The sequence below is a fragment of the Limulus polyphemus genome, unplaced genomic scaffold (genome assembly GCF_000517525.1).
Source record: "Limulus polyphemus unplaced genomic scaffold, Limulus_polyphemus-2.1.2 Scaffold818, whole genome shotgun sequence".
NCBI lineage: Eukaryota > Metazoa > Arthropoda > Merostomata > Xiphosura > Limulidae > Limulus > Limulus polyphemus.
This window is the reverse complement of record NW_013666428.1, coordinates 374,587-388,122: the sequence shown is the minus strand read 5'-3', so window position 1 is coordinate 388,122 and position 13,536 is coordinate 374,587. Positions and strand designations below refer to the sequence as shown.

At 32.9% G+C, this 13,536-nt stretch overlaps 1 protein-coding gene across 1 annotated transcript in view; it reads right to left on the bottom strand.

Annotated features, from left to right (window-relative positions):
- The window catches only part of LOC111086068, a 46,524-nt gene that overhangs the window by 21,196 nt on the left and 11,792 nt on the right, over positions 1-13,536 (bottom strand). Inside the window, exon 5 of the mRNA XM_022387476.1 lies at positions 5,941-11,037. Within this exon, the coding sequence (XP_022243184.1) occupies positions 5,941-11,037 (5,097 nt within the window). The remainder of the gene's footprint in view (positions 1-5,940; positions 11,038-13,536) is intronic.

The window sequence follows — 13,536 nt, the reverse complement described above, 5'->3', positions numbered from 1 at the left end:
GAGAGAGAAGTATGTGTGTGTGGGTGGGGGGGGGGGAGCTGAAAAGGTGTTTGCACTGAACAGGAAACTTCACATCTGCATAAGGTCCTACACTGATAGACTGTGCGATAGATTATCATGACTAAGAATAGTACACATATTTTAAATAAAATTAATAAAAACAAGACATCAACGTTTTTTACTTGCACAATAATTTATTTGTAAAATTTAAAAAATATAAGTTAAAAGAAACTTTACAAACTCTACATGTTTCGGTGGAAATAATTCCACCATCTACAGGAAAATAAATCACGAAGCACACATGAAGTTTTTTATAGACCTAATGAACGTGTATAATTAGCATGTTTTTACAATGGCACTATTTACAACAATGATTTCCAAAAGTTTACTTCTGTGGCTCCTAGGCCTAAGTCTCTATTTATATTAATTTTGTTTTTAACAATTTCTAAGGATTCTCTTACATTTAGTTCATATTTCATCCATTACCTGTTTAAGTATTTTTATATTATCCTAGTCAATAACATGTATAGAATTTGCCACATGTTCCACCAAAGCTGATTCACCCATTTATATATTTATTCACCACATTTTGATGTTCTTTTACTCTAAATTTTAAGTTCCTACTTGTCTGTCCAATATAACTTAGACTACAAGTACATGAAATTTTATATATATTACATTTATTCCATAATTCAAATTTATCTCTCCAACCATTAATTATATGACTTAATTTTAATTGCAGAGTAAGTGTTACTTGGCAATTCATATTTTGCCTAAACACATTACCTATTTTTATTGACCATGGTGAAACATGGGGCAAACATATTCTCTACTTCCCTTTTTTGTTATCTGCAATTTAGTACATCCAGAAATTTTAAGTTTGTTACAATATTTACTGTACATCCTATCTATGATTTGAGGTTGATACCCTCTATCAATTGCTACCTGTTTTAGATACATTAATTCTAACATCAAATCCTCATCATACGATGAAACATTAATAGCCCTATAAATGAAAGACAAAAATGGGTAAATTTTTGTGACCATGGATGACATGATCTCACATGTGGTGGCATGTCAACTGAAAATGGTTTCCTGTATACAGAAAGCCCCTCTCTCTTTTTACAGAAACATCTAAAAAGTTAAAACAACCCTTATCTTCAACTTCTAAAGTAAATTGTATAGAAGAACTGTCTGTTTTATGTATAGTACACATACCCAGTGCTGCTTTTTTATGGCCTGGAAGATAATATATTGTGTACACTGCCAAAGCAATCTTGTGGAAAACCTAATTTCAACAGCAGACACAGATAGGCTTAACACTTTCTGTACTCCCTTGATCAATGTAGATTTTGGGAAAGGGAAGTACTCCCTGTGAGGCAACATTTGCCATTTGGTGGGTTCTATTATTTCCAGGTTATATACATTGGTAGATAATAATGATGAGGGAGCTGTGAAAAGTTATCATTTTCCTACACTGAAAATAGATTTCCGTTAGATATTTACCACTTCTGACTGAAAAGCTTTTCCTGATCTTCATCTGCCCTCTAAGGCATTAAAAAAATATCCTTGCTTGACTCACTAGCCTTTATACTTCCTCAGTTCAAGCTGCTCATTTAGCATGCATAGTGCATGCAACAAACCTCTACCAACAGGAAAACAACACACTCCTGGAGTAGCTGTGAGAAGAGGTATGTATTGTATTGGAAAAACTTTTCCTGATCTTCATCTGCCCTCTAAGGCATTAAAAAAATATTCTTGCTTGACTCACTAGCCTTTATACTTCCTCAGTTCAAGCTGCTCATTTAGCATGCACAGTGCATGCAACAAACCTCTACCAACAGGAAAACAACACACTCCTGGAGCAGCTGTGAGAAGAGGCATGTATTGTATTGGAAAAACAAAACAAAACTACATAATCAAGATTCACCTCACTTGAACCTCTGGGAAGAGAAGAGATGAAAGCCAGGATAGGTGAAACTGCCCTGTAGTGTTAACTAATGTGATAATAATTCATCAGCAGTTGTCCACATCCCTGCTTACTAGATCTCATACAGGGGACATTGACAGCAAGAAGCAAGAGAAGCCATGAGATGATAAACGTGTTAGGAGAAAAATATGAAAAGCCATATGAGGTGTATAAATTAACTGGGCAAAGTTGAAGGGTATAAGTCACTAGAGGAAGAGGAATTTCAAAGCAAGAAAAGATATTGTCAAATACCCAGAAAAGGGCAGTGCAAGTGAGAGAACAACTAATAGAACACATAGTACAAAGTAGACAACCTGGGTTGGAACAATCATAGAGAAAAGAAATGGGAAGGGAGGTGGCACTCAAAAAATATCTAATTATTCTACAAAGCCACCAAAGTCTGGGGGGAGAAAGGAACAGTTAGGGAAAAATTATTAACATGTCCCTGTGGTTAAAGGTGCTGGAGGCATCCAAGACAAAAAAGTGCGAGTGATGGTCCCAACAAGCAAGAAGGGGAAGAAATATGCACTCTGTCTACTACAGGGAAAGAAACCACAAATTTTAGTAATGTAAGTCTAGAGACTTACTGCTGATCCACTGGGAGACTTGATGGGTGAGAAACCACTAAAGAGAAATGTATGGGTACATCAATAAGACACAAAAGAGACATTCTTCTCAGGAGATAGAAGGTATCAAAAGCTCCATGTCTCAAAGACATGGGGATGGAGGTTGAGCCTGCCCCACATATAAAGCAAGAAAGATCTTCCTAAGTGGATGAGATAAAGAGTGGGGAGTGGGGGTCAAGACTGAACTGAAGAGACAAACCAGCCCCCAAAGTCAGATAACTCTCAAAGATAATTTGAAGGGAAGGGCCTAGAATTAATGTTTAACCATTGTTGTCAAACCAAAGGAACAGAAAGGGAGGCAGACAAATTGGGATGTGCAGAAAGCATCTGAGATCTCAAACTGGATCACATTCCACAGATTGAAAAAGTCATCTATTGGGAACCAAGGAAAGATGAAAGGAGGTACATGTAGGGCAGAGTATAAACTTGACATCAACCTCCCATTTTCATAGGAATGACAAAAAGAGTGGGGTTGAAGAATTGTCCTACAGCATTTTAAACAGTGGAGATGGAGAGTGGAAGAACAAGTAAAAACCCTTGAGAAAGTACACGAGTACCCCAACAGTCAGTAGCAAAACAAAAGAGGCTCCAGGTGTACAAAGTGAGAGAGCAGAATCCCATTGAGAAGCTGTTGGATGAATAGAAAAACAAATTGCCTACAAGACCCATGACAGAGGAGGTCCTTGGAAGAGTAACAAGAGGACAAGAAACAGGAGCAAGGGCAACCCTACAAGACCATATAGGATGAGAAATCTGGTGGAGCCTCTGGTCCCAAAAGCAAGAAATCAAAGTGAGCAAAGACGAGTATTGACAAAATACATCAACTCAAGATCCCAAAATATAAGAAATACTCCCTAAAATCCACATCATAAAGAGAAAGTGCAAAACAGAGGTCCATGACAGAAGATTGAAGGAGGCAAATGTCATAAAGGAAGGAAACCTGATGAAGTACATCTTAGAAACAAACAAACCAAGTTAACTATGACAGAAGGGAAGAAGAAAATTGTGGGTAAATTGGAAAAAGAGGCATGTGAAAGTTACTTCAGTAAAGTTGACACATATGTGATTTAAATCCTCCAAAATAAAAGAAAGTGAAGCATAGATAGATAGCAAAAAAGTAGAGTAAGAAAGAGATGAATAGAGAGAGAAAGAATAAAAAGAAAAATGAGAAAATTCAATTGATGGAGACTCATGCAACAAGAGAGTCTGAGATTCAGCAAAAAACAAGAAGAGAAATAGAAAAGGAAAGACACATACCTGTGTAATCCAAGCACTGAAGAATAAAGGTGGGATTACCTGATCCTTGTTTGGAAGAGCGAATTAGAAACAACCTAGATGAAACACTTACAAGATAGGGCAGACTCAGCTGAAGTAAACAGAAGCAGGAGGCCTGGAATTCTAGATCAAAGATCAAAATGAAACCAACTACCTGGTGCACAATGGCTCTAATGTCCCTGAACATCAGTGTGTCTCCAATTGCCATTACAGTATAGGACAACTTGCTGAGAAATGTCAGAACCTCAGGAGATGTTAAAACAAGGAAACATGAACATGTATTCCAGTTGATCCACAAATCCAAGTATTTTGTTTGTTTTATTAGATGTAAAAATTAGTCTGTCATGTGAAAGGTGCATCTGTTGATGACATCAATGAGGACTTGATACATATGTTAGGTAAAAGAACAGGACCTAGCACTGTCAAAGTAACCTCAATGCATGTCACAAAATTACAAATGAGATTAAAAGAAAACATGAATTGGAAGATAATTTGAATCTAAGTTCTAACTGAAAAGTGTAAAATTTGGTGTATTTCTTTCTCATAATAAAAATATTAAGGAAATACAGACCATATGATGAATGGTAACAAAACTGTAAAATAATAAGCACAAAATTGCTGATAATTCCTATGAAAAAACCCAACAAAACATTTGAAGACAAATTTGTACTGAGGAAAGAACAAGAAAAAACATTTAAACAACTTAGTGATGTATCATGAGTTTTTCATGCAACAAAAATCATTATGAACAAATTTATTAAGTTCCATCATGAGAATCCTATTCAAAAAGAATCATTAACATAACTTTCTTTTGGAATATCATAAGATTCCAGCCAAATAGTACTATAAAAAAAAACTTATAATGAAATCTTTAGCATCTAAAACAACTGGTGGCATATTATAAGATTCCCAGTCATGACGAATCATTAGAGCAACTTCATTGAATATTATACAACTCACAGGAAAGAGAAGGAACAATAAAATAATTTCATGGGATACTGTAACACTTCCAGGAAATCCCAGCCATGTAGAACCATCAAACTTTTAGATATTGTAAGAATTCAAACCAAAAAGATGCCTTAAAACAAAATTTTAAATACAATTAGACTTGTACATTGACATAAAAAGCATTAAAATTATAGATTAGATCATCATGAGATTTACAAACAAAACAATTCATTAACCTGACTTACTGGATTATCACAATAGTCGTGATCAACAAGAACCAATAAAAAACATTCTGTAAAAAAAAATCATTACAATAACTTAGTGGGCCATTATAGGGAATAAGAACCATTAAAATAAGTTAATGAATTTTAGTGATAATTCTTGGCAAACAGAACAAAGGAAATAGGCAGGAACAACCATTACATTAACTTAATGGACCAAGAACAAATTACAATCAAGAAGAACCAATGAAATAACTTATTGGATCATTATATGATTCAGACAAAAGTAATCATTAAGATAACTTCCTGAATCACCATGATATTTCATTGCAATAATAATTAAAACAATTTAATGGAAACCCCTAACCAGGTAAAAAAAAAAAAACATTAGTCATAATGATAACAGAGTATGTTAATGTGTAATTTCCAAAAGTTTTGTTACAAAATATTGTGTACATCCACGAAAATAAAAAAATTAAAAAAAAACGATAAATTGTATAAAATAAGTGTTGCATTAAACTACATACACTTGAGAAGATTTATGTGTATGCCTCAGCACTAAGAAAGAATTAACAAACAATAAATACATTATGGTCACTTTAACATCAATTTTTGCACCATAAAAACACTAAGAAAAATAGGACATTTTTAGATCTTGACTGTAGTCACCAAGTATTCACAAGAGAAGTTACTCACTGACTATAAGCAATATAACAATGTCATAAATTGATAAATTCTTGTATAACATATACAAAGATTATATTAAGACTTTGAGTTCCTTCAAGAAACTTTGTAGATTTGGATTGCCACAGATTTTTATTTGTAAGTAAAAATATTTTTAACAAAATAATTAGAAAAAATTAATAAAAAAGCTAATTCATTTAGAACAAATGCAACATACCTCCTGTAGAATAAAGGACCTCTGGCCAAACACCCACTACAGCTGCCACAACAAATGAAGAAAAAGGTATGTTCCTGTACAAAACATCATAGCAAAAAATCCTGGCTTCTTCTAACAATCCTTGGTGTCTACAGAGAGCAGCATATACACGAGACAATGCTGCCAGACCAAACAGCAAATTAAATTTCTTTCTAGCAAACACTGCAGACTTGACAGATATCATCAAAGCTCCCATCATGTTTCTGAGATGCTTCTTTTTCTTTTCTTCCAAGTACAAAAGACATTCTAGAAGACTAGTTTCAAGATGGCAAATTATTGGAGGTTTTGAGTTTTGAGACAGAAAGTCAATGAATGGGTTTTTGGGGCTATTATGTAAGTAGCTTATAAGAGAGTGTACCAAAAATCTTACTGAAGAAATTACTTTTGGGTTTCCAACAATGGCCAAAAAGTCATTCCTGCTTTGGTTCCTGTCTTCAATAGTCTTTCCATTAGAATAAAGTTTCATCAAGCACTTTTCTATTGAAGGTGAGGTATGCATTTCTTCATGAGGTAACTTCCAATAGCATTTCTTCTCTTTTTCAGATAACTTCAAAACAAAAGAACCCTGAAATGTCTTCAAGCTACTAATACCATGGCACATTTTCTTAGAGATCTGTATACAGTTCCCTTTGGCAGCTTCAGATTCAATGTCTGAATGACATTTCCTTTTACCGTGATCCAGATAATTTGTGTGTGAGGGTATTTTAGAACTTGAAAGAGAGATCTCTTCCTGAGTATGAACGACTTCCACGGCATTTCCTTGTTTTACTGATCCTTTTGGAATGTTCTCAATTATAATCTCAGGTACTTTTGTTACACTCTTTGACCTTGTATCAGAATCAGCTGCAGTTTCTAGTGAAGAATCTAGTAATACATTTCCATGAAGTGTACTATTATTGCCAGGAAAATCAGGCTCAGTTATTGGTTTGAGAACTACCTCTTCTACACCACTTAAAATTGACTTTCCTTCCTCACTGTTAAGATCTGTCCATGATTTTAGACTGTTGGAATTTGGTAAAGATGTAATAAGTTTCTGGGATTCATTATGACTTAACTCCAGTGTCCTCTTTTCTGTGAAAGAACGAGTGCTTTTTGACTCTGTAAATTTCTGACACAGATTCTTTGGCAGAGAAGAAGAACAAAGTTTTTCTGGTTGTGACTCTGAACTTTGCTCTTTAGAAGCTAACCTAATTTTTGATGGTGTTTCAGGAAGTGGTGATATTGGCTTTAAGAAATTTTCACTTTTGTGGTTACTTTTTTTATCTAGTGCCTTTTTTGATGATAAATGAGTGTTGGGTTGATCTTTAATTTTAGTGTCATATATCTTTTTGTCAGTGAATTGCATGTTATTTAATATTGTTGAGTTCAAGGGGGTTTCTGATGTGCTGTTATCTTTATTAATTTCAACAGACTGTTTGTTTTTTTCACCTTTTAATGAAGCCTTTATCATGTTTGATTTGAATACAGAGAGTCTAGAAATTTTTTTAACTGAATTCTTCAATGGGAAGAAGTCAGAATCATTAATTATATTTTCTTTACGAAGTATCTTTCTTTTTTTAAGAATATTTCTTGGAGAAGTGATTGTTCTAGAGATCTCGTGTGTTTGTAATTGTGGAAGACTTTTATTTCTATTCAAGATCTCTCTGGAGGAAACATCTGATGTTATTTCACTTTCTGTGTTTGGTATATATTGTTTGTTTAAAGTAGACAATTTAGGTTTCTCTAAAGATTTAGTTTTATTTTCTCTGTTTTTCGATTCTCTATGTTCCTGGCATGGAACTTTTACTTGTGCTGTGAATCCTTCAGGGCATTTAAAATGTTGTTTATGAACAACTTTATCCATTTTCCACTGATTAGTCTGAAACGGTTCATCAAATTTCCACCTCTGTTGTTTAGAATTATCAGCTTGTTCTGGCTGTTGGTGTTGATGAAGATCATTTTCAACTTGTTGTGCAGGCAAGTTATCAACAGATTTATTTTTCTGAACATAACTTGTTCTTAAAAAGTTTTGACATCCTTCTTGGTTAGAATAAGATGGTTGTTGATCACAAGTCAAGTTAAACTCTCGATTTTCAGTATTAAGTTCCAAGTGTACAGCAGTGATTTTATGATCTAATTTATCTACATCTGGTAACTGAAGACTTATTTTGAAACTACTGTTAAATGAATCATGCAAAATGTCTGCTTTTATCTTATTAGTACAAGAAGATGGGTTCATATTTTTGTTTGAACATGATGGTAAACTAGAATGCTGGTTGTTTGCAAGCATGTGACTTGTTCTGCTTCTGTCTCCTGTCAGTAGAGAAGTATTTCCAATATGTTTACACAAATTTTCTGTGTTCCACAAGTGATTAGTTTTTGGGTGTTCTAATGGTGTAGATTCAGAAATTATGTCATGGCTAAGTTCAAACCCTTCAGACTGCTGATGAGACAAATAACGGGAGGAATTTTCATCTAAGTCAACATTTTCTTCCATTTCTTCAGAAGTTTGCATATTTTCTGTGGTTGAAGTATTACTTTCAATTTCATTAGCTTGACCTAAGAACTTTTTTTCACAATGTTTTCTTCTCTTTTTCTTCTTTGCCGGATAACATCCATGTGGAGGATCAGCTTTGTGTTGATTATCACCATCATCAACAAAAAACTCAGGAACTGATTGGGTGTACTGATGATCAAACCTAGGATGAGGTGGTGGTGTTGAAGGAAGAGGAGAAATCGGTTTTATGATTACAAATTCTGATTTCATCATTGATGTTATCTCAGCAACTTCCTTTTGAATCATTTCCCATTCTAACAGATCATTTCCAGATGGAATCCTGGAATTAGCATAAGAAATGAAAACTTCATCAGTGATATCTGGTATTTCTTTTTCTTTCCCACTAGGAACTTCTTTAATTCTCAATGGAATTAAATCATTATCTGAATCTTCATGTATTTCAGTTAATAGTGATCCAGATTGTTCTGTATTCTTAATACTAACATCTTCAACTATTTCAACTCTTGTGCTAGACTCTGTAACAGGTTTTGATGTACATATTGGGGATACTGGCTTAAGCAGTTCTGGTTCTTCAGGTACTGTCTTATCAAGTTCCCTTAATTTCAAACACTGCAACTCATTCTCAGTTTTGGATTTTTGAGACTCACTGATCCCTTTAATTGAGTCAAATTTTGTTAATTCAGGGTTTTTCTCATTAACAAGTGAATCAGAATTAGTAGAAATAATATCATCACCGATATTAGCTACATTTTCCTTGTTAGAATTAAACTTCTCTGTACTGACTTGTTCTATTCTTTCAGAAATGCAACTCTCCTCAATATTAGAAGTTTTTAATTTTGCTCCAACTTGAGAAACATTTTCTTTTCTTTTAATAACATCAACAGTTATTTCCAATTTTTCAGGTAAAGAATTTTGATTCAAATTAGTAAATGCTTCCATTCTCACAGAATCAAGTTTATCTTCCTTGTTAATAGTGATAGCTGTCCTTTCATTATTAGGTTTATCTTTTACAGCAGCATCTGTTTCAATCTCTTCAAAATCAGGTTTATCTTCCACATTAACAGTTGTTGCTATCTGTAAACCTGATTCATCTCCCTTGGCAATGGTTGTTTCTACCATCTCAGAATCAGGTTCACCTTCCATGTCAACAGCCATTTTTATCATTTCAGAATCAGATTTATCATCCATATTAACATCTGTCTCTAGAACCTCAAAACTTAGGTTATCTTCCATGTCAACAGCTGTTCCTACTATCTCAGAATCAGGTTTACCTTCCATGTCAACAGTCATTTCTATCATTTCAGAATCAGGTTTATCTTCCATGTTAACAGCTGTTCTTGTCATCTCAGATGTAGATTTGTCTTCCATGTTGTCAGCTATTCCTGCCATCTCAGATGTAGCTTTATCTTCCATGTTAATAGCTGTTCCTGTCATCTCAGATGTAGATTTGTCTTCCATGTTAACAGCTGAATCCGTACTCTCAGAATAAGGTTTATCTTCCATGTTAACAGCTGTATCCGTACTCTCAGAATAAGGTTTATCTTCCATGTTAACAGCTGTATCCGTACTCTCAGAATAAGGTTTACCTTCCACATCAGAAGTTGTTTTTATTGTTTCAGAACTAGGTTTATCTTTTTCATCAGTAGCTGTTTCCAACCGCTGATACACAAGTTTATCTTCAATATTAGCCACAATTTCCATCCTCACATAGTCATGTTTATTTTCTAAATTAACAGGTGTTTCTATCTTGTCAGAATCATGTATATTTTCAATATTAGTAAGTGTTTCCACCTTCTTAGAATGAGGTTGATCTTGAATATCTAAAGATGTAATCATTCTTTCAGAATCAAGCTTATCTTCTAAATTAACAATTGTTCCCATCTTCCTTGGTAATAAATGCTCAGCATTGTACGTTTCTTCATACTTGCATTTTTTGATGATAAATGAGTCAGGTTTTTCATTCATTATTTCATATCTATGGTCCTCATTCTTTTCCCATATCAAGTCAGAGCTATGTTTTTCATTGTCATCCACATTTTTCAAAGTTTGTGAATCAGATGAGTTACAGTCAAATCTCTGTACTGGCTGTGTGACATTACCATTTGTAAAATATCTTCCAGAATTTTCATTAAAACTATGAGAATCTATTCCTTTTCTACCATTATCAGCTTTACTGTTTTCACTATATAAAGAAGTCTGTTCTTCCACATTCTTTGTTGGAACAGACAAAGCATGAGTCATTTTGTGTACAGGTGGAGATAACCTATTTATATCATTTGCATCATCACCATTACATGATGGAGCCAAATCCAGGCTGTCTTCTCCATTGGTCATCACACTCTTGGATGATTTTTGAGAACTTTTGAGTGATCTTTCCAATTCATTTTTTGAAGTTGTAACATGTCCATTCTCCAAACTATTGTATTCTGTGGGATTATTAGGACTTAAGTGTGTACCCTTTGTCCTCATTTCTATATCTTCCTCATCTGTATCTTGCGACAATGAACAATCATCTAAAAGCAATTGTTCCAGCTTTGCTCCTTCATTGTTTTCTTGTTCGTCTGTAAGGGTATATACAAGAACAGTTACTTCAGCATATAATATTTATCCATGCTTGTGTTAAAAAATATATAAAAACCCACTTTAAATAGAACACTTGATTGATACTGGCAAAAGCGTGATTAAATAAAATTACTTTTCAAGTAATATATTCTAAAAACATAGATATGCACACAAACTGTTACTGAGTGAAATAACTAGTTAATGATTTCAATACTGCGATGCAAAATTAAACAATTATAATTACAAATACCTTACAGTTGCTTAAGTTTTACAATATTTAAATTTCACACACACTTCTGACTCTCCCTGTTGATAAATGTTTACCATGTATGTCTTTTTTATTGTCTTTGTTTCTTACCGAGTCTTAAATAAGAAATAAAAATCACATCCCAACCTTTGGTACACTTAGATAAGGTCAGTAGAGTTTATCTAATATATGTTCTGCATTTAAACCAAATAATAAAGGTTAATTACAAGTTCTGTAAGTTGAAATTAAGTATTACTTGCTTCACGTGAAGATGGTTATAAAAAAAACTATATACCTTTCTTAGATTTTTCACCATGGTAAGTGCCCTTTAGCAACATATTAATTTAACTCTCTCACTATGGGCTGGGTAAGTTTAGCTGACTTTGTGACCCCAAATTGACCTTTAGAGTTTCCATACTATAACTTCTAATATGTTTTGTGTATCTTCATCAAATTTCATAAGCTTTCAGTAAACATTAGTAGACAGACAAAAAAATCATGATTTTAATGAAGTATTTTTACTAAACATTTCTTCATGAATATATGGAGTCAAAGTGTTGACTGCTCCGAGTGCAAAGTGATTTTTGTGTGAAGATTAAAAATACTTTTCTTCATCTGAAAATTCTGAAAATTCATTTATGTAATCTCTAAAACTTTCTAAACAAATTTTTAACTTTTTTCAGTAAAACTTTACACTTTATCTGTTATTTTTTCTACCCTAAAAAATACAAACTAAACCTAAATTACCATTTTTTCTTTCTAAAATGGCCTCAAACTGTAACAGGAAACTATATTTGTTTATCCTCAATAGATTAAAGCTCATAACAGTATAAATCTATTTCTACTTAAACTTTATTGTTTTATTTATCTTAGATCCATGTCTAACTAATAATACTGCCACACAAGCTGTAACTTCCTTGGCAAATGTGTGTTACCCTATCAAATTATGTAATGCATGAGCTACTCCTAAGCATACCTCGTGAACAATTTTTATTATTATTTATCTAACCTAATAATTTTCTAGTTTTTACATTTTAGTTATTTTTATAATACTAAATAAAGAATACACATGAAAAAAAAAAGAAATATAGTTCTTACCTGGGTCTTCCTATATTTGCTGTTGACTTTTGATGAAACTTAACCCTACTTTCTTTTCTTTTTATACTAATGGTACTACTATACTAAATAATTTATTTAATTAAATAATGCATCAATGAACACAGAATAATAACATGTAAAAAGCAGACAATTTTCCTGGCTTTCTAACTATGTGATAACAAATATTTAAAAATTCAGCTAAGCTCATCGATGTGTATTCCATGGGAATGAAGTTTCAACTAGAAGTAAAATAGACAATTTTGTGTAGAGAAAATAATGTAATATGATATGTCATTTGATAGATTAAAACTTTGGTTATTGGTTATAACTAATATAACTTCTCAAGTTGGGGTTAATAAGTTAGAGAAAGGGAGAAGACCTATGGAGTAAATGTCACAATTCTCATACTAGGGGAGATTGAGGATTTTTTATTAAATTAATTGTAGAATTAATGATTTAAAATTTATGTAATATGAAAATGTGATTTATTAGCTATGTTTTATGCCAAGTTTATTCATATACCATGATAATAAAGTAGTTTAATTACATTTTGAATGTAACTCTCTAAAAAGTTGTGACATGCACACTTTGACCCGCCCACGGCAAGAGGGTTAAAATACATTTTTTTTAACATAATGGTATCAAATTACATTTTGATGAAATTTTTTATAACTGGTTTTTATTTTAAATTTTGGTACTCAAACTTTATTGTCAAAGCGTTGGTCAAAATTTCTTCACATAATTATTAAACCAGAGTAACTAGCCTCAACAAACTTATCCATCAAGTTAAGTTTCAATAGTTATTTAATTTTACCATACGTACATTCTTCTTCAAGAAAAATAGCCAATTTATGTTAGTAACAGATTTTATTTCCTCTATAACTGTTGCTAAGTTAATTAACAAAATAAGAGGAACTATATATAACTATTTTACCACTTTGATCAGTTATTCAATTACACATTTACCACTGAAAGAAAAATTAGAATGCAATAAACAGGATATGGTTGTTTACTATAGTAATTATTCAAAAACATGAAAACAAATAGAAATTATATTGAGATATTTTCAGTAATTATTTGATATGCTAAGTTGTATATGGGTCCATTGGACACAAAATGAGTCGTGGGAGGCAAGGGCACACAGGGGGATAGG